Source organism: Aethalodelphis obliquidens, unplaced genomic scaffold (genome assembly GCF_003676395.1).
Source record: "Aethalodelphis obliquidens isolate GAN/ISIS:26980383/991018 unplaced genomic scaffold, ASM367639v1 scaffold2, whole genome shotgun sequence".
NCBI lineage: Eukaryota > Metazoa > Chordata > Mammalia > Artiodactyla > Delphinidae > Aethalodelphis > Aethalodelphis obliquidens.
This window is the reverse complement of record NW_020837946.1, coordinates 62,121,327-62,142,167: the sequence shown is the minus strand read 5'-3', so window position 1 is coordinate 62,142,167 and position 20,841 is coordinate 62,121,327. Positions and strand designations below refer to the sequence as shown.

Below are 20,841 nucleotides of genomic sequence, written 5' to 3'. Positions count from 1 at the left end.
GGCATATTTTACATGTTCTTCTACACGCCTGAGGAGGTAGCCAATGTCCCATGTCAGAAGAAGTCTTTTTCTCCTTTATGGGTCACACTTCCTACGTCTTAAGAAAATCTTACTTACCCTGAATTCTTGAAGATATCCTATGATTTATTTTAAAAGTTTTACTGTTTCACTTTTCACATTTAGGTCTAAAATCCAGCTGAAATTCATTTTTGTATATTCTGTACCATAGGGATAAAATTTCATCTTGTCCATATGCCGATTATCTCAGTATCTGTTATTGAATTTCCATCTTTTCCCTTCTGATTTGCAATGACATTTCTAGCATATGTCAAATTCCCATATATAACACAGGACTGCTTCTAGGCTCTCTCTGATGATGTATCATTTTGCCAATCTCTGTGCCTATAGTACAGTTTTTATTATTATATTTCCACTACGTTTACTACATTTCTTTTCCTTCTTTAACACCCATGGAGGTGTAAAGTATTAGGTATACTGTGGTACTTCTGGAAGAAAAAAAAAAACAGGGGGTATATTCCACTCCCCATCTATTTATAGACCACGGGCTTTTCTAAAATCAAGTTTTTTAGAGTATAAATTACATATGCTTTCAGTGTACAGTTTTACAAATGCATAAAGTCACTTATAGAACAGTTCCATCCTCCCAAAAAACTCCCTCATGCCCTGTTAGAGTCAACTACCTGTACCCCCTGGCAACTACTGATCTGTTTTCTTTCCCTATAGGTTTTGCCTTTTTCAGAATGTCATATATTATATTGTATATATTACTTATATATCAGTCATGATATAACTCTTCCCTCTTCTAGAAGAAAAAGAATTAATAAATTATGAACACTGTTCCTAAAGCAAGGTAACACAAGCTTTCTGTGTCCCCTCCCAAAGACAAATAATGTACATTGCAACAAAGTAAGGAAATATGCAATGTTGAAAAAAATAAAAGGTGAGAACTCTTTGAACAGATATTATGCTTCCACATAATTTTAAAAATTCTACTAGAAAATAGGAGAAAATCCTGCCTTATAGTTCCTCAAATGATATAGGAAAGTGTAGTGGGAGATGAGAACACCTTTTCTCAGCATTTTCCTCCAGGTGAGACAGTAAAAGGAGTTAGAGGACACCTCCCCACTTTGAAGTAGTTTCCCACTCATGTACATGGAACTAAACTGCAGGTTATTGTACCTCTTAGGTAGAGAATCTTACAGAAGCACAAAGAAGGGCACAGCAAAGACATATGTAGTTCTAGAAAAAGATAGGAAGAGAGACAAATCAAAGGCAGCTGAAAAGAAGCTGCCTTGATTCCTCAAGAAGCTCCTTGGTTCCTCAGTTTCAAATCCTGTGTTTTTGTGCAATCCTCCATCACAACAATAACCAGCATTACCCTGATACCCAAACCAGACAAAGACATTTCAAGAAAACTACAGACCAATATCCCCCATGAACACGGATGCAAAAATTAACATTTTAACAAACTGAATCCATCAAAAAGATAATACGTCATGACCAGCAGACGTTTATCCCAGGAATGCAAGCTTGGTTCAATATTTGAAAATAATGAATGAAATACACCATATAACAAAATGAAAAATTAAAACTTCATGATTACCTCAATAGATATAAGCAAAAGAAAAGCACTTTAAAAATCTAACATCCATTCCTGTACAATAAGTCAAAAAGAAAAAGAAAAAAAAGAAAGAACTAAAAGGCACCCAGATTGGAAAGAAGGAAGTAAAATTTGTAAAACTGTCTTTAACTTTTTTTTTGGCTGTGCTCTGCAGCATGAGAGATCTTAGTTCCCTGACCAGGGATGGAACCCGTGCCCCCTGCAGTGGAAGCACGGAGTCTCAACCACTGAACCGCCAGAGAAGTCCCTGTCTTTACTTTCTGACATCATGATTGTCTATGTAGAAAATCTGATGGAATCTATAAAAAAGCTACTAGAACTAATAAGTGAGGTTAACAGTGTTGCAAGATACAAGATCAACGTAGAAAAACTTAACTGTATTTCTATAGCTAACAATGAATAACAAATTGAAATGTTAAAAAATCATTTATAATACATAAAAATAGTAATTACTTAGGGATAAATATGAATAAGACCTATACCCTAAAAACTATAAAATATTGCTGACATAAATTAAATAAGACCTATACAAATGGAAGAAAAACACTGTGTTCATGGGTCAGAAGACTCAATACTGTCAAAATGTAAATTCTCTCCAAACTGATCTAGAAATTCAACACAATCCCAAACAAAATCCCAGCTGGCTTTTTCGTAGAAATTGACAAGCTGATTCCAAAATTCATGTAGAAGCGCAAAGGACCCAGAATAGCCAGAACAACTTTGAAAAAGAACAAAGTTGGAGGACTAATACTATCTGATTTCAAGACTTATTATTAAAGCTACAATTCTCAGATCAGTGTGTTATTGAAATAAAGATAGATGAATAGATCAATGGAACAGCAGAGTCCAGAAATTCCCCCTGCACATATATGGACAACCAGATTTTCAACAAATGTGCAAAGGCAATTCAGTGGGGGAAAGAACAGTCTTTTCAACAAACTGTGCTGAAACAATTGGATATTCATATGCAAAAAAATAAACATCAATCCATACCTCACTTCTAAATATAGACGATATATATATTTTTTATATATATATATACATATATATATATATATAAAAGACCTAAAACTTTAAACTTAAACACAGAAGAAAATCTTTGTGATCTTGAGTTAGGCAAAAATTTCTTAGGTAAGTCACTAAAAGGATGATCCATACAAGAAAAATCGATAAACTGGACTTCATTAAAATTAAAAACTCTGCTCTTAGAAAGACACTGTAATGGAATATAAAGCCAAGCCATGAACTGGGAGAAAATATTTTCAAATCAAATATCTAATAAAGGACTTGTATTCAGAATATATTTTAAAATTCTCTAAACTCAATAAGAAGACAAACCCAGCAAAAGATCTGAACAGACATTTCACCAAAGAAGATATACAGATAGAAAATGAGTTCATGAAAAGATGTTCAACATCACTGTAATTAGAGAAATTAAAATTATAATGAGATACTTCACACCTATTAGAAAGTCTATAGTTAAAAAGACTGAACATAGCAATTCAGCAAATATGTGGAGGAAACACATATTAGAACTATGTGTTCTAATATGAAGTAGAACTATCATACACCGCTGGAGGGAATGTAAAATTACGACTACTTTGGGAAAGAGCTTGGAAGTTAAATGTTACAAAATTAAATGTACAGCTATCATATGATTCTACACCAAGATATTTACCCCAAAGAAATGAAAGCATATGTCCATACATAGACTTATACACAAATGTTCATAAGCAGCTTTATTTATAATAGCCAAAAATTGGAAACAGCTCAAATGTCAATATTTGCTTGATGTCAAACTATCAACAACTGAGCAGATAAACAAATTGTGATATATCCATATAATGGAATACCACTCAGCAATAAAAATGAATGAATAATTGATACAAAAACATGAAAGAATTTCAAAATAATTGTGCTGAGTGAAATTTATAATAGACAGCAGATCAGTGGTTGTCTGGAGATACCGGAGGGGGCATGGGGAGGAGTGAGAGGGAATAAAATGGGGTATGAGGAAACTTTTTTATGGTGATGAATATATTCATTATCTTAATTATAATAATGGTTTCAGGGCTACATAAATATGTCAAATCTTAAATTGTACACTTTAAATATGTCCAGGTTATTGTATGTCACTTATACCTAAATAAAGCTGTTGAAAATGTGTTTCAATGCATTTTAATGATATTTTCTATGTTAAAAATACTTATAAAAGAGCACTAAGAAACAAGAGTAAGTCTTCAGTGCACACGTACTCCTGGGTGGTTAATACTTACTGCATATGTATTAGTCCAATGTTTTACCACTTCTTGGGATCGGAAATGCATTTCTTTCTTTGCCTTTCTTTCTGCACGAAGGTGTGCTGCTTCTCTTGTCAAACTGTCAAGGCTATCTCGAATTCTTTCCCACTCATTGTGTGGAATTATGGTGACCTGCCGGAGATCTACTTTGCTAGGCAGAAGAGGTGGATAGAGGACTTGATCTTCTTCACAGTTCTTTACTTCTAATAAATTTTTTAAAATAAGTATTAAAAACTTTTGAGAAGAGTTTGATATTTTTTCTCACACATTTCTATATTGGCATGATATGTGGAAGCTGTTTCAAAGAATAATTTTATTCTTGTTATCTTAAGAACAGCTGGGAATAAGTGGAAAGTATACAAGACCTTGAAATCAGAAGACATAGATTTGAGTCCTTACTTAGTCAATTCCTTACTGTGTAACCTGGGCAAGTCATTTAACTTCTTGGAGTCTCAGTATCAACATCTTTAAAGTTGAGATCAATAATACCTACCCCAACAGGTTGTTATAAAAGCATTTTCAAAGTTAATCAAGCAGCAGTTTATAAGTGGATAACTTTGGGGAATGTTCATCTTTTGGGGTTGTAGACATTGCACTTGTCTACTCTATATAACCCCTTCCTAACTGAGTAACAGCAATGTAATTTGGAGAACTGACTACAGTCTCAGCCTTGGGGTGGGCCTCATTAATTTAAGAATACTTGCATCTCCCTTGACAATAATTATTCCTGTAGTAAGAAAATAAATAGGACAAGAGTTATGAGACTTTTAGAAAAGTTCTTGCTTGTACTTCTGGGAGAGACATCTGAGAGTGACTCTCAGGCTAGGTACGAACGAGGAAGCATGAAGGCCAGACAAGCAGCCATCCTTTGACCACAAGAGGAAGCAGCCTTAGGATGAAGCTGTGAACTGTGAAACACAAAGAAGAAACAAAGGAAGACCCTGGGGCAATGAGGATTTCATTATGCTGCTAGATTAATCAGACCCAAAGGCTGGAGTTCCTGTTATATGAGCAAATAAATTTCCTTATTTTTAAACATGATTGAGCTGGGTATTCAGTGAAATGAATTCACAAGCATCCTAAATGACACAATGGAGCTCATAACAGCTCTTCTCTAAAAAATGTTCCTACCCTTTTAATCAACTGAAGTTCTTACTTATAAATACCCAAACTCATTCTAGCTAGTTTAAGCAGAAAAGGAATTCATTAAGGGATATTAGATAGCCTACTGAATCTCTCAGAGAGCCAGAGAGTTACCCTTAGAAGATATACATACAAATATCACACAGACCACATTGTGAGGTTCCAGTGAAGATTCACAGCAACTGGCATTGGGTAGGCACCTCAACTTGCCCCACTTATAAGTTGCTCCACTGGACACTATATATGTGAACCTTCACGAGTACTCTGGAATTGGTACACTTTTGCTGCCACTCTCCCCAGAAAATGTATTCAACATGCTGTTTCTTTCCTCATACGCTCTCTTCAGAATGTAAATCTAGCACACATACAATTGACCAGCTGAGTCTTGGTCTTATGCCTGCACCCTAGCTGCAAGGGAGGCAGAAAAAAATGCCTTCTGCTTTAAGGAGGTAGAACTTGTAAGGAGAAGAATTTACCAAAATAGGAAATACATTTGAATAATGGTGGGTGGTCACAGGCCTAACAAAGGCAATAAAGCACAGTGGGTAAGAGTGTGGACTCTGGAGACAGACAACCTGGACCTTTTCTGAACACACCACATATGAACTATGTGAATCTAGACAAAATTATTTAACCCGCTAAATCTAACCCCTTAATTGCAATATGGAAATACTAATAGTACCTACTTCATTTTATATAGCTGGTGTAAGAATTAGATGAAGTAATATATGTAAAGAATTTAGAAGAGTGCCTGGCACACAATATGTGAGATAAATATTAATTATTATTATTTTTACTGCTTTTATTAGAAGAATGAAACAGAAGTAGAAAAGCAGAGGCAAGAAATCATGTGGCTCCAGAAAGATACTAAGAGAAAAGCTGCTAGGACAATTAGAGTCTTCTTGGGGTTTGAATTAAAGTTGATGGGAGTGAGAATTTGGTTGTTAACCTAAAATGTGAGTTTAGAACCACAGGTACCATCTTGCCTACCATATACCAAGTCTCCACATGCAGAATAAAGACAAGCAAAGCTGAGAAGTAGAATAGTGTCCTGGATCGAGTTATACCTAAATTCACAGGTATGTGAGCCAAAATATTCCCCTTTTAACTACAGTGAATTAGATCAATCACTTGTAACCAAAGAGTCCTGACCAATACATCCTTATAGCCTTGTAACAATTTTCCTTTGCTTCACCTAAAGTGGCTCAACTTGGTTTGTGTTACTTACAATTAGAAGCTACATAAACAAAGGCCATTAGATTAAGCCACCTGCCTTTGGATTAGCATATTGTTAGGCATATTAATATGCTTTTCTTGGACGTCCCTGGTGGCGCAGTGGTTAAGAACCAGCCTGCCAATGCAGGGGACATGGGTTCGAGCCCTGGTCTGGGAAGATCCCACATGCCGCAGAGCAGCTGAGCCTGTGTGCCACAACTACTGAGCCTGCGCTCTACAGCCCATGAGCCACAACTACTGAGGCCGTGTGCCACAACTACTGAAGCCCCTGCACCTAGAGCCTGTGCTCTGCAACAAGAAAAACCACTGCAATGAGAAGCCCACGCACCGCAACGAAGAGTGGCCCCAGCTCACCACAACTAGACAAAGCCCACACGCAGCAACAAAAACCCAACACAGCCAAAAATAAATTAATAAATTTATGAAAAAAAATATGCTTTTCTTTCTCTGACCCAAGAGTCATTCTAATTCTTTAAGATGTGAAATAAAATGGAGACAACTTAATTTTCCAAAATACTAAAGGGGCTGGGTAGACCAAATAGCCCATACTGGCAGGAGCTGCTCCTTACAAAGTATACAGTGGTGAGCAAGCTTTGGCAGCAGTGGCAGGAAAACAAGATGCCAAAAAGCTGTGTAGTGAACAATGTGATCCCTCATGACACCTTAATCTTCTGTAGAGTAACTACATTCATGAGATATTTTATTCAAGAACTTTTCATGAACTCTGATACAGGAGGAGAACCAAGAGAACCACCACAAAAGCAGCAGGAAAAATAGGACAATCCATGGAAAGTTTGGGAAAGGCTTTTTACTATCTCAGGTTAACAAAAGTTGGGCCAAGTTCCCTCATGTCTTTTTTTTTTCTTATAAATAAGTTTATTTTTGGCTGCGTTGGGTCTTCGTTGCTGCACATGGGCTTTCTCTAGCTATGGCGAGCGGGGGCTACTCTTCGTTGCAGTATGTGGGCTTCTCATTGTGGTGGCTTCTCTTGTGGAGCACGGGCTCTAGGCACGCGGGCTTCAGTAGTTGTGGCCCGCGGGCTCAGTAGTTACGGCGCACGGGCTTAGTTACTCCGCAGCATGTGGGGTCTTCCGGACGAGGGCTCAAACGCATGCCCCCTGCATTGGCAGGCGGATTCTTAACCACTGCGCCACCAGGAAAGTCCCAGTTCCCTCATATCTTTGAGGATCAGGAGAGCCCTGATTGACCTCCGAGCTATGAATGATTTCACATATCCATGCTTTACTCCATTGATGCAGAGTTCAGTTCTCAGAGGGCAGTCTTACTTCCATGATTCCTACCTCACAGCGACCTTCACACAATGCTAGTAATGGCTGTTGGAGAAGTGAAGCAATTAAAACTTTTAAAAATTGCCACTGATTGTTTTAACAAACATAACTGGTGAGCTCTGAATCAGGTCAAATAAAGACAAGTCTTGCGAGTGGGACTTTCCAAGGAACTGCCAGACAGGTCAAATAATAAGTTTCCAAGGAACTGCCAGACAGCTCAAATAATAAGTTATCTGGGAAATGGGATTTGGAAGGGGTTCAACGCTATTTTGCTCCCTCCACAGGCTGCTAAGCCACTGGATTTCACTGTGATCGCAGTGGTTTTCTAGACTACCATAGGGCAGGGAGAAAGAAGGGGACTAGAACAAGTTAAAGTGCAAAAAACCTCATTGTTCTTACCAAGATTCAGTTATTTGCCTTGATAAACACTCCCCAATTGTTGCAAGCTTTTGGTTTCCTGAGTTCTCAAAAATTGATTTTGACAATTTTTGCTGTTGTTCTTTTTGATTTAATGCAGCACTTTATATATAGGAAAGTGAATATGTGAGCGTAATTTTGTTTTTTCAATACATGCCACATGGGTACTGTCTCTCTCCTACATGTCATGACCCTCTGCTGCTACTTCTTAAGCCCTCCACAGCATAAATACCCACTAGTGTCCACTGGTGGGAGACTGGCTGGCTCTCACTCAGCATTTGGCACAAGGGACTCTATTGCTACAGAAGCTCCGGAGGTGACATGAAGATAGTCCAAGTTCCCAAGGTTCTGTCACCATGAGAACATTAATTGGGAATTCACAATCTTAAGAAACTAAAATCACTGGAATTAATAAAGAGATCTTTAAATGTCTCACTAGGCTACTTCTATTATAAAATCAAATTTTTATAAAAGGTCATGTGAATTATAATACCTTAAGTAGCATTATTTTCACACTCTATCAAAGTATACGCCTTAGAATGAGACCTTACTTTCATTTTACAGTTGAAGAAATTGAGATTTACCTTCAGACACTTTCCTAAGAGTACTCAGTAGGTTCACAGCAGAGTCAAGACTCTAATGAGGTCACTGATATTTCCAAAATACATTCCGATTCACTCAATGAATAACAAAGCTTAAGTGCGAGAAAATTCAGCAAACACCAGACTCTTGGACCGGCAACGGCACAGCTTGAGTATCGGGCCAGCTGGTCAACTGGGAGTCTCTGACTTCTTTTTCTCTACCCTTATTTCTGTATACTTTCCCCACCTACCCATTCATCCAAGGGCAAAACTGTCTAATTTACACAGAGCCCGACGATGCCCACGGTGCTGTTTTTGGCTTGGTGGAGCCCGTTTCTGAAGGAAAGGCACGCTCGCCTCTCACTCCATGCCTGGAGACCAGAAACAATCCCTGTGGTGGGATGGACCATTTTAGCTCACCCGTGCTTTCCTTGGCCCGTCCACAGAGCCTTCCGAGCCGCACCAGCATCTCTGAGGTACCCATGGCGCTCTCAGACTTGGAAAGGCGTTTCCGACGCCGAAGTTTCCGCTAAACCGCGCAGTTGCTTAGCAACGCCGCCGGAAGTGACAACAGTCGTAGCCGAGGAACGAAGAACGCGCAGCTGTGGGCTGTGGTGCCGGAGAAGGGAGGATGCGCCTGCGCGGGAAGTCAAGGCCAGGCGTGCGAGTGGGGCGGTCCTCCCCCGCAGGCGCAGGCGTCCGGAGTGGGCGGGAGGACAGAGCCCTCGGAAGCGGCGCCGAGGCCAGAACGGCTGCGGGTCTCTGGCCTGGGTCAGTGACGAGCCCTGGGACCCGGTTGGGCCCGGCCTGGTGCTCCCATCGGCATCCAACGTGCGCCTCTCGGGAAACGACACCCGACTAGGTCCCTGCCCCTGGCTTCTGGATGTACCCGGCAGGTGTGCGGGAGAGCGAGGCCTGGGCTTGTCGTGTGTGACCCACAGACCTCGCGGGGGAAGGTGAACGGCAAAGCCCTCCTCCCTCAACTATAGAAACTCAGGGATTAATTGACAGAAAATCTGTTTTTAAATATTTTGGTTTCTAACGCATGATCTGGGCTAGACGGGGCTTAGTTTTCTTTTTTTTTTTTTAAATCGCAGTGTTAAAACTTGGATTATAACATTCATGTTAGAGCCTTTAAGATATCTTTAATTGCTCGGTAAATACAGTATAGTAAATTGAATGTATTTGGAGGACCAATCAGACCTCTAAGGACACAAAACCCTGTTAAAAGTGAATATGGGCTACGTTTCAAAAGATCCTTTTCTAACACGTCGAGGTACAAATAATTACATTACAAGGTAGTTGGCTATGACACATACACATTAGGCATCAAACTGGAGTTGCTCAATATGAAAGGAGGTAAGATTTTTAATCACTGAAGTTCTAACACATAGTTGTACTGTTTTTCTTCAGGTTTTCTATCAGATGATCGATCCATCGTAATAATGCTGGTAAGTATGAAAGGATTAATAAAATATTTGTTGGCAGAAATATAGTTTTTGCACATACAACATTGGTGGTGTTTTGGAATCATAGTTTTAAAAATGTTGGGCTTCCCTGGTGGTGCAGTGGTTGAGAGGCCACCTGCCGATGCGGGGGACACGGGTTCATGCCCCGGTCCGGGAAGATCCCACATGCCGCGGAGCGGCTGGGCCCGTGAGCCATGGCCTCTGGGCCTGCGCGTCTGGAGCCTGTGCTCCGCAATGGGAGAGGCCACAACAGTGAGAGGCCCGCATACCGCCAAAAAAAAAAAAAAAAAAATAGTAAATAGTCAAGAACTGGGAAGAGTCAGAGATTTTACCCTACTTGTATGCTGACAACTTAGGCTGCCACCGTTCTGTAGAAGATGCAGACCCCTAGAACAGTGATGAATTACAGCAGTAGCTGTAGCCAGAATATCAGTAATTTTGCCCCAGTTGCCACAGGATGATGCAAAGAGTGCCAGAAGGCACCTGCACATGGAGTGTGTTGCATTACAGGACAGGAACCCTGAGCTTAGGGCATCCAGATCTTTATTATAATGGACAATAAGCATGCCTTTCAAGACTGTTCACTATACATGCATTTTAAAAAATAAATTTATTTATTTTTTTACTTATTTATTTTTGGCTGCATTGGGTCTTCGTTGCTGCGCGCGAGCTTTCTCTAGTTGCAGTGAGCCAGGCTACTCTTCTTTGTGGGGCATGGGCTTCTCATTGTGGTGGCTTCTCTTGTTGTGGAGCACGGGCTCTAGGTGTGCAGGCTTCAGTAGTTGTGGCATGTGGGCTCAGTAGTTGTGGCTCACGGGCTCTAGAGCACAGGCTCAGTAGTTGTGGCTCATGGGCTTAGCTGCTCCACAGCATGTGGGATCTTCTTAGGACCAGGACTGGAACCTGTGTCCCCTGCATTGGCAGGCGGATTCTTAACCACTGCGCCACCAGGGAAGCCCTTACATACATTTTTGAGACGATATCCAGAGCAAAGGGCAGTGAGTACCTTGTAAGATATGCAGAGCCACTAGAGACCCATGGAGATTACCTCCTAACAAAAATTCTGTGGAATTTTAACTAAATTGGTTACAAAAATTATTGAATCTTACAATATTTGGTGTCAGTAATTTGCCAGTTTGGCGTAGTGTTCAGGTATCATTTGACTTACAACACCTGGTTCTAACTCTAATCCATGGATCTTTACAGCCAAGTGTATCTAGAATTAGTTATTTACCTTCCATGGCCACCACTCATTTTTTTTCTTTGTTGTGAAATTAAGAAGGTAGCATATGCACTTTGATCTGAAACAGAGCTTAAATTATTCCGGGGAAAATATTTTATTACAAAATCAGCGTAGGAAAAGAATGCATTGCAATTGATGCTACCACTGTATACAGACATTACTTTTTTAAAAGCAAAAATGAGATTATACTGTAAACACTGTTTTGTGACTTGTTTAATTTGAACATCTTAACCTTTTACTCGCTAAATAAATGGTCTGTTATATGGCTATCATGTACATATCTTATTTAAGCAATCCCCTATTCTTGGATGTCTATGTAGTTTCTAGTTTTCAGTATTGTAAAAAAGCACATAGACTATTGTTAGACCCTGGAAACATTGCAGACATACAAAATATATACTTCTGGAGAGAACATGCTTCTGGAGAGAACAGTTAATAACTGCTTCTGGCATTTTAACAAACTGATTTCAAAATAGATTCACTTTCACTAAATCTTTCTACACATCCTTAATTTTTGGAGACATTTTTATTTCAAGTACAGCACTAAATCTTTGAAAGTTTATTGACAACAGAATTTGGTATTTGTCTGTTATTTAATAGGTAAAAAGAAAAACTGGAATCTGGAAATCTTAACATAATCAACCTAACACCTGTGATTTTATCCACTGAATAAGAGTTTATACTCACATAACATTCCCTGTTTTGTATTTAAGGTTTTTGTTTAAACAAAATTTTATTCCTCCCATTGCCATAGGTGCTTTTCTGATGTAAGAGAAAACATATTAGAAAAGGTAAATTTTTAAATATCTTAACTACTTTTATTAATTTTAGGAGTTAAGAAGTCTCCATTCCTTTGCTTGGAATCAGAAGACTTTTTCCCCTGCATATAGAGTAGGAGTAATGTTGGTTAGAAACTGGCTGGTGTTTAAAACTGAAGATTGTCATGACTGTTTAACCTAAGCTCCATGCTGAAGTAAGATTAATTGTCTTGGAAATACTAAATTGGGTAAGTATTTTAAATATAGGTTTATGTTGAGTGGTGGGAAAAAACTAATGGAAAAAGATCTGAAATTAAGAAAAGTACACTTGTAGATAGAAATTAATAGTCAACAGTGGAACTAAGTTAACAGTTGGAACTTTGTTAACTTCAGGCTTATGATACAGCTTATTTGGAGGTTAATAGTGAAGGAATTTTAGTAATTTGTGGCTGATTAAGTCTAGGTTTGAAACACTTTGCAACCAACAGTGAGTTACATTTGAAAAAAATTTTTTTAATTGTGTATAAATTCAGAATGCCTAAAAAGCATTTTAATTTAAAATGTGCTTAGGTGCATTACCAACGTGATTGTCAACTGTGCTTTATTGCTATTTATTACATTGTTTCTATGGGAAAGTGATTTCTGCACTTAAATCTCTGGAAGCCAATCAGGGACACCTGGATTAGACATTTAGCAATTCATGGATCCAGGGTATCAGAATACTTCATACCATTATACCATCTAAATTCATACAACAGGAGATACATCCTCTAGGTTTGTTATTCTCCAGATATTCTAAATTGAGAGGCAAAAAATACTTACTCTTATATGAGTCGTGAGCTCATTCTCAGTTTCACCTGCTGGATATCTATCATTATAAACCAGAGAATACATGTAGATAAATGCCATGTTTTCTTTTTTTTTTTTTTTTTTGGCTGTGTCAGTCGGGTCTTATGTGCAGCACTCGGGATCTTCATTGCAGCACGTGGGCTCCTCGTTGTGGCGCACAGGCTCTCTAGTTGTGGTGCGCAGGCTCCAGAGCGCTTGGGCTCTATAGTTTGCGGCACATGCATTCTCTAGTTGTGGCCCCCGTGCTCAGCAGTTGCAGTGCGTAGGCTTAGTTGCCCCGCAGCATGTGGGATCTTAGCTCCGCGACCAGGGATCGAACCTGCATCCCCTGCATTGGAAGGTGGATTCTTAACCACTGGACCACCAGGGAAGTCCCCCATGTTTTCTATTTTTAATTGATCTCTTCTTTTTCTTATTGGTGGGGTTCTTCACTTTTCATTTTAGGATTTCTTGCTAAAACTTCAGAATGGTTGTAAAGTAGATCACAGATGGTTAGTGTGTACTTCGAGATTAATGAATGTTTTCATGTTATTAAACATCTTTTCGTCAAAATGACCTACTTAATATTTTATTTTTAAACTGATTAATAGTCGTTATTCTATTTCTTAGGCACTAGAGTGTATTACTAAAGCATGAACTTTGGAGTCAGGCAGACCTGAGTCCAAATTCTAGCTCTGCCATTTAACTAATACTTAACCAACTTAATTAATACTTAAGCCCCAGTTATATATCTTTAAGATGAGGATAATAATAATTCCTACTAAATGGGTTTATGACAGATGATGAGATTGTAAGGTTCTTAGTCCAGTATCTGGCATATAGTGATATCTATAAAAATAACAGTTACTCTTTAAAAAAAATTTTTGTTGTTGTTTACAGACACTAATTGTAGCTTTTCCTGGGAATTCTGTATAATTATCTTTTTTACATGATAATTTTCATTTATACCATCTATTGATTCATTCCTTTTCTCTTGAGATTTAAGTTAATGATCTTCATTATCTATTAATGAAAACAGAGACTTGAGTAATTGTCATATCAAAAGCAGTGTGATTATTCACATATATCCAGATTATTTGGTACTCCAGAGCTAAACTATCTAGAGAAAATATAAATAAATGTGAAAATTGTTAACAAAAGTTACTTCTAGTGTGGAAGAATTCAACTGACCTCCAGTTCAAGTAATTTGTTTAGACTTTCAAGTACAACATCAAGCAACCATTTGGTTATAACATTGACAACGATGATTTCAAGCTAAAAACCTTTTTTAAAAAATTATTTAAATTTTGCAAGATTTCACATTATGTTAAATTTGGTCAGAGTTTTGGTTAGTTCACAGAGAATATGTATTGTACATGACCTATTATTTAAAATGAGGCTCATTATAAACATTTTAAACTAATAAGTTTGTGATTGATAATTTAAAGACAATAAGAATGACTAGCCTACATTTTTTTCTGTCTTATTTTATAACTTTTCTAAATTAAAGTGTAAGGGAATAATTGTTTCATTACTTCTCTCATTAGATTGCTCTCTAGTTTAATTCTGAGTGCTCAAAGAATCACCCCCTCAGGAACACAATAATACCCTGAGTATCCTTTTTATATGTTCTGTTTTCCATTCATTTAGCATACTCAAATATGAACTTTGCTTCTTAGGAAAAAGTGCTTAAACGGTAGTCTTAGAATGCTTAGTCATTTTAACTTGTTTATATTCAGCCTTTGTTTCAGCAGATTAAGAGTAATTTTGTTAAATAGATACTATAGCTAGATATGTAGAACCGAGTATGTTTAGGGAATAATATTTCTTCTTTTCCAGGGTAACCCAAATCTGGTTCTGGAACCATGAAAATTTTGTTGGTTTTTGACTTTGACAATACAATCATAGATGATAATAGCGATACCTGGATTGTACAGTGTGCTCCAGAGAAAAAGCTTCCTATTGAACTACAAGATTCTTATGAAAAAGGATTTTGGACAGAATTTATGGGCAGAGTCTTTAAGTATTTGGGAGATAAAGGTGTAAGAGAAGATGAAATGAAAAGAGCAATGATATCAATGCCTTTCACTCCAGGGATGGTGGAACTTTTAAACTTTATAAGAAAGAACAAGGATAAATTTGACTGCATCATTATTTCAGATTCAAATTCAGTCTTCATAGATTGGGTTTTAGAAGCTAGCAATGTTCATGACGTGTTTGATAAAGTCTTTACAAATCCAGCAGCTTTTGACAGCGATGGCCATCTCACTGTGGAAAATTATCATGCTCATTCTTGCACTAGGTGCCCCCCAAATCTTTGCAAAAATGTAGTTTTGGTAGAATTTGTAGGTAAACAGTTACAACGAGGAGTGAATTATACACGAATTGTTTATATAGGTGATGGCGGAAACGATGTCTGTCCAGTAACCTTTTTAAAGAAGAATGATGTTGCCATGCCACGGAAAGGATATACTTTACAGAAAACTCTTTCTAAGATGTCTCAAAATCTTGAGCCTATGGAGTCTTCTGTTGTATCTTGGTCTTCAGGTGTTGAAATAATTTCTCATTTACAATTTCTAATAAAGGAGTAATACGCCAATAATTGAAATGTGTATCAGTTAAGATTAAATACAGCAGCATAAAACTAAAACCCCAAATAACAGTGGCTTTAAAAAAAGAAAAAGTTTTCCATCTCACTTAAAAGAATTTCAGAGTTAAGTATCTCAAAGTTTCTGTGTTGCTTTACCAACCTCAGCACTTGACTTCCAACTTATGATCCAAGATTGCTGTTCAAGCTCCTTCCCTCACATCAACTTTCTGGCCAGCAAGGAGGACAGTGAGAGAGAAGGTTGCACCCTCATTTAAATTTCACTGGCCAATACATTGTCACAATGCTCCTTCCTAACTGCAAGGAAGGATGAAAAATATAGCTTTTATTTCAGATGGTCATATTCATAAACAGGCCTTTGAAGGCCTGTTTGCTTCTGAATCACTCTTACTCATGATGGACAGCCTTTTGGGATCCTATTCAAAGTAAGGGGAAGGGTTTATCACTGCAGGCCTCATACTCCAATACCTCTTCACCTGGGTCCCACGAAGACTGTCAAGATAGCCACTCAGTATGTCAGATACCACTTACAGAATTGGCCAACCCTTTCACGGAAAAGAAGCTCACCTACCTAAGTTTCTGTGCTTCCTTAGCCGACAGTTATTGTCAGCTCTCTCATGTCTTTAAGCAGATACTTTAAAAATTGTGTTCAGCTATCAGCTTTTCCCGATGTACTCTGTAGAAGATCTGGTCCAAATTACTTGATCTACAACTACTAAAAATGAAAGTAGTATTTTTTTTTTCTTGCATAATTTATAATTTGTTACTTGCCTCAACTTGTAGAGAAATCACAATGTATAAGAGTGTTTCATAAATAAAATTTAAAAAAAGAGTAAGTGTTTCAACGTAATCTAGCCTGTTAATTTAAAGCAAAACAAAGTTTACTTTTTCAACCTGGAGAAAAATAGAGTACCAATTTTTTTCCCATAAAATTACATTGAACATTTTTATTTCTGGAGCTTTCTATATGGAAAAGAAAATCCTAACATTATTACGTAAGGGATATTTATGCCTAAAACATGTGAGCCTAGAAATTAACACAGTACTGTACAACTTTCTAGGTCAGCTGATATTTTTCTAATATCCCTATATGAAACAGTTTCTTAAATGTTGAGTATTCCTACAAGCTATATATTGTATCACTCAATATTTCATTGCCAAACAGAAATAACATACTGATTAAATCAGCATTCTGGAGTTACAGTCTGTAATAATGATATAAATTTAAAATACTTGAAGAACATTAATTTGTATTTCATTTCAAAAGGAAAGTGTGAAATTAATGAACACTTGGGCAATAGATACTGCATCCCTATCTCTAAAATTAACTGATTTGGAAGTAGTGTATTCTTATGTGAACTAAGCATTAGGCTTATTTTAAAGATCTGTAACTGCTAGACATACTTCGGAAATAAATACCAAAGAAAGTAAAATATAAGACTAATCTCTCGGGGAATAAATTTAAAAATATAATCTACCTATTAACCATTTTTGGTAGAGTCCACTAGTTGCACTTACCTCAATTTTGTACTCTACTTCTTTCCATTTTTCCCAGGCATATGACCATCTGAAATAAAAGCTATATTTTTCATCCTTCCTTGCAGTTAGGAAGGAGCATTGTGACTAAGTATTGGCCAGTGAAATTTAAATGAGGGTGCAACCTTCTCTCTCACTGTCCTCCTTGCTGGCCAGAAAGTTGATGTGAGGGAAGGAGCTTGAACAGGCAGCTCACCTTTGAATACTCTCAATCCCTGAAATTGGACTGAAGTTATCTAAGATTTTTAGAACTCCAAGGTGCTTGACTAAAGCAAATCTGAACTCTCTTAGAGGAAGTTAATATCCTTAGTATGGTGGGCAGACTCTAAGGTAACCCCCCATGATCCCTATAAGCTCGTATTCTCTGTGTGTGTGGGGGGGGAGTGTATGTGTGGAGAAGGTGATCTAGGACTTGCTTCTAATTAATGCAATACCACAAAGATGATGGGATGTATCATTTATGTGTATATGATTATATTACATCAGATCCTTATGCCCATCTTGTTAGGGAACTCTCTCCCTTGCTAATTTTAAAGAAGCAAGCTGCCATGTTGTGAACTGGCCTTCAGAGAGGGCCACATGGCAAGCAACTGAGGGTGGTCTCTAGCCAAAAGCAAGAAGTAGGTCCTTGGTCCAACAGTCTGCAGGGAACTGAATACTGCAACCATGTAAGTTTGGAAGTGGATCCTTTCATAGTGGAACCTCAGCTGAGATCACAGCTCAGGCTGACACCTTGATTTAGCCTTGTAAGACCCTGAAACAGAGGCCCTTTGAGCTGTGCTTGCACTCTTAACCCACGGAACCTATGAGATAATAAATGTCTGTTTGAAGATGCTAAGTTTGTGGTAAAACTGTTAGCAGCAATAGAAAATTAATGCAATAGGCCTCAAAATCTAAACAGTTTTGTAAGTACATTGTAAAGCACATAGGAAAAAGTAGCTACACCAAGAGATATAAATGAACACCAGCAGAAGTTTTTATTTAAATAGATCTGCATGACCTCCAAGTATTGGAGTTTACAGACACAAACTAAACTTATGAGAATTTTGGCAAAGAACTGAAAATTACATAAACAATATGGAAATACTAGAACTGAAAAATAACATGACTGAAATTAGAATCTTAATGGATGGATTTGACAATAGGCATAGCTGAAGAGAGTTAGTGAATAAACACAAGTTCAAAGAAAATATCCAGAATAATGCAGAAAGAGACAAAACTGAAAATACAGAAGAGAAATTAAGACATAGAAGATATAGCAAGATCTAACATAGGAAATTGGTATCCCAGAAAGAGAGGAGAAAGAAAATGAAACAAGCAATATTTTAAGAGAGAATGAGAACGTTACAAAGTTGCCGAAATACATCAAACCACAGATTCAAGAGCCCTCATGAACCCCAAACAGGAAAATAAAATGAAAACCGCATGAAATCACATTCTTGTAAAACTGCCAATAACCAATGATGGAAAAAGCATCAGATAGCTAGAGGGAAAAAAAAAAAGATGACATTGAAAGGAGCAACAATTAAACTAACAGCTGATATTATTTTTTTCTTAAATGTTTGATAGAATTCAAGGACGCCATCTAAGCCCGGAGTTTTCTTTGCTGGACGGTTTTAACTACTAGTTTGATTTCTTTTGTAGATTATAGGTAAAGGTTGTATAGTTTTCTTGAGTAAGCTTTGGTAGTTTGTGACTGTATTTGTTATCTCTTGCTGCATAGTAAGTTACCTGAGAATTTAACAGCTTAAAACTAAGCATTCATTATCTCACAGTTTCTGTGGCTCAGGAATTGAAGAGCCCTTAACTGGATTGTTCTGGCTCAGGATCTCTAATAGGGCAAGATGTCAGCTAGGGCTCTAGTCATACGAAAGCTTGACTAGAGCTGAAGGCTCTGCTTGCAAGGTGGCTGACTCACATGGCTTTTGGCAGGAGACCTCAGTTCCTCACTGATTGTTATCAGGAATCTCAATTTGCTGCTGATTGCTGGCAGGAGGCCTCAATTTCCAACCACATGGGCATCTCTAGAGAGTTGCTTGAATGTCCTGAAGACATGGTTTCCTGCCAAGTGACCAATCCAAGAGAGAGGGCAAAGAGGAAACCATGATGCCTTAGTGACCTAGTCTCAGAAATCAAACACCATCCATTCCACTATATTCTATTTGTATTCTAAAACAGAATACAGGGACTTCCCTGGCGGTCCAGTGGTTAAGACTTCGCCTTCCAATGCAGGGGGTGTGGGTTCGATCCCCAGTTGGGTAGCTAAGATACCACATGGCTCGCAGCCAAAAAACCAAAACATAAAACAGAAGCAATATTATAACAAATTCAATAAAGACTTTAAAAATAGTCCCCATCAAAAAAAAAAAATGTTAAAAAAAACCACAACAATACAAAGGCCCACAATCAAAAGGAGGGGAATTAGGCTCTACCTTTCAGTGGAGGTACTTTTAAACCACCATGGTGTTGGACATGCTTTTAAACCACCATGGTGTCTCTCAAGGACTTTGTCCATTTCATGTAAGTTGAGAAATTTATGGGCATAAAATTTTTCATAATACTCCCGTATTAATCCTTTAATTTGCAGTCAACACATGGATATCTACTGTCTAGATTTTACCATTAGTATTTTACTCTGGGGACTTCCCTGGTGGTCCAGTAGTTAAGAATCTGCCTTCCAATGCAGGGGACACGGGTTTGATCCCTGGTCAGGCAACTAAGGTCCCGCATGCTGCGGCGCAACTAAGCCTGCATGCTCTACAGCCGACGCTCTGCAACTACCAAGCCTGCGCACTCTGGAGCCCGCGTGCCGCAACTAAGACCCAACACAGCCAAATAGATAAATAAATAAATAGTTTTTAAAAACCCAAAGAACATTTTACTCCGCTTGTTTTATCACATACCTGTCCATTCCTCTATCCGTCTTTTTTTTTTTCTTTTGCCTTTTTAACATAAGCATTGTTTGTCCCCTTTCCTTCTTTGTTCCCCAATGTGTAAAACCATGTGCTTCTCTGGCTCTGATTGGAACTCAGTTATCCTCAAGCTCTATGTGAACTCTGGGAATTATTTGATTTATAGTTCTTGGGATCATTCTTTGCCCAGACTTATAGTATTTCACCCTATGCCTGTGTCTTAGTATCCAGCCATAGACTCATGGGGACAACCCCTCTTACAGATTTCTGAAACTCTCTCTCCATTTAGCTCTGTCCTACAAAAAGCCAATTGTGCCTCCCCAAACTTATCTCCATCTCCTCAACTCGGTGAGACTACCATGGTCCGCTTGGGATTCTCCCTCCCTGCACCTCAGGCTGGGAAATGTCTCCAGGCAGAAATGCAGGCAATTATAGGGCTCACTTCATCTGTTTCCCTTCTCTCAGGGATCACATTCCTGCACTGCCTGTTGTCCAGTGCCTGAAAACTGCTATTTCATATACTTTGCCCAGTTTTCTTATTGTTTACAGTGGAATGGTTAGTCCAATCCTAGTTCCTCCAGGAACAGAAATTGTAGTATCTCATTTTTCATTCCTAATGTAACATGGTGATTAAAAGCTCTGCTCTAGATTAAAAGACCTGAATTTGAATTCTAGCCCTGGATTGGGTAAATTACTAGCCTCTCAACACCTCAAGTTTCTTTTTTTTTCAATTTTATTTATTTATTTATTTGGCTGCACCAGGTCTTAGTTGTGGAACTTGGGATCTTTGCTGCGGCATGGGGGATCTTTAGTTGCGACATGCAACCACTGCAATACAGGCACCAACCAATCAGAACAGAAGCACCAAACAAGAATGGA

At 38.2% G+C, this 20,841-nt stretch overlaps 3 protein-coding genes across 15 annotated transcripts in view; 2 read left to right on the top strand and 1 right to left on the bottom strand.

The window, feature by feature from the left end:
• The window catches only part of CFAP210 (cilia and flagella associated protein 210), a 36,764-nt gene extending 27,587 nt beyond the window's left edge, over positions 1–9,177 (bottom strand). The window contains exons 1-2 of the mRNA XM_027128959.1: positions 9,029–9,177; positions 3,919–4,145 (exon numbers count right to left, since the gene is read on the bottom strand). Coding sequence (XP_026984760.1) covers positions 3,919–4,145; positions 9,029–9,092 — 291 coding nt within the window. The 5' untranslated portion in view covers positions 9,093–9,177. The remainder of the gene's footprint in view (positions 1–3,918; positions 4,146–9,028) is intronic.
• Positions 9,178–9,305: 128 nt separating this feature from the next.
• Positions 9,306–19,356, top strand: PHOSPHO2 (phosphatase, orphan 2). Of its 5 annotated transcripts, none has more exons than XM_027128865.1 (4): positions 9,306–9,504; positions 10,022–10,059; positions 12,152–12,326; positions 14,746–19,356. In XM_027128865.1, exon 4 carries the CDS (start codon positions 14,772–14,774, stop codon positions 15,495–15,497), a length of 726 nt encoding a protein of 241 aa, XP_026984666.1. In that variant the 5' UTR covers positions 9,306–9,504; positions 10,022–10,059; positions 12,152–12,326; positions 14,746–14,771; the 3' UTR covers positions 15,498–19,356. The 5 variants fall into 5 exon arrangements, with proteins under 5 accessions (XP_026984666.1, XP_026984684.1, XP_026984655.1 ...); XM_027128854.1 differs by having other exon boundaries at positions 9,491–9,564; XM_027128867.1 differs by lacking the exons at positions 9,306–9,504; positions 12,152–12,326 and adding exons at positions 9,527–9,564; positions 12,075–12,111.
• KLHL23 (kelch like family member 23) overlaps positions 9,434–20,841 on the top strand; it is a 40,301-nt gene continuing 28,893 nt past the window's right edge. For 2 of the 9 annotated variants that reach the window (XM_027128771.1, XM_027128760.1), the window contains exons 1-3: positions 9,434–9,504; positions 10,022–10,059; positions 12,075–12,111. The gene's annotated coding sequence lies outside the window, so the exon portion shown is untranslated. Of the gene's footprint in view, positions 9,565–10,021; positions 10,060–12,074; positions 12,112–12,211; positions 12,327–20,841 lie in introns of those variants that run through there. The other 7 variants (XM_027128724.1, XM_027128742.1, XM_027128732.1 and 4 more) reach the window with 7 other exon arrangements.

Bases quoted from the DNA above. Each gene is read 5' to 3' on its own strand.
- PHOSPHO2 (XM_027128865.1), top strand. From the start codon at position 14,772: ATGAAAATTTTGTTGGTTTTTGACTTTGACAATACAATCATAGATGAT.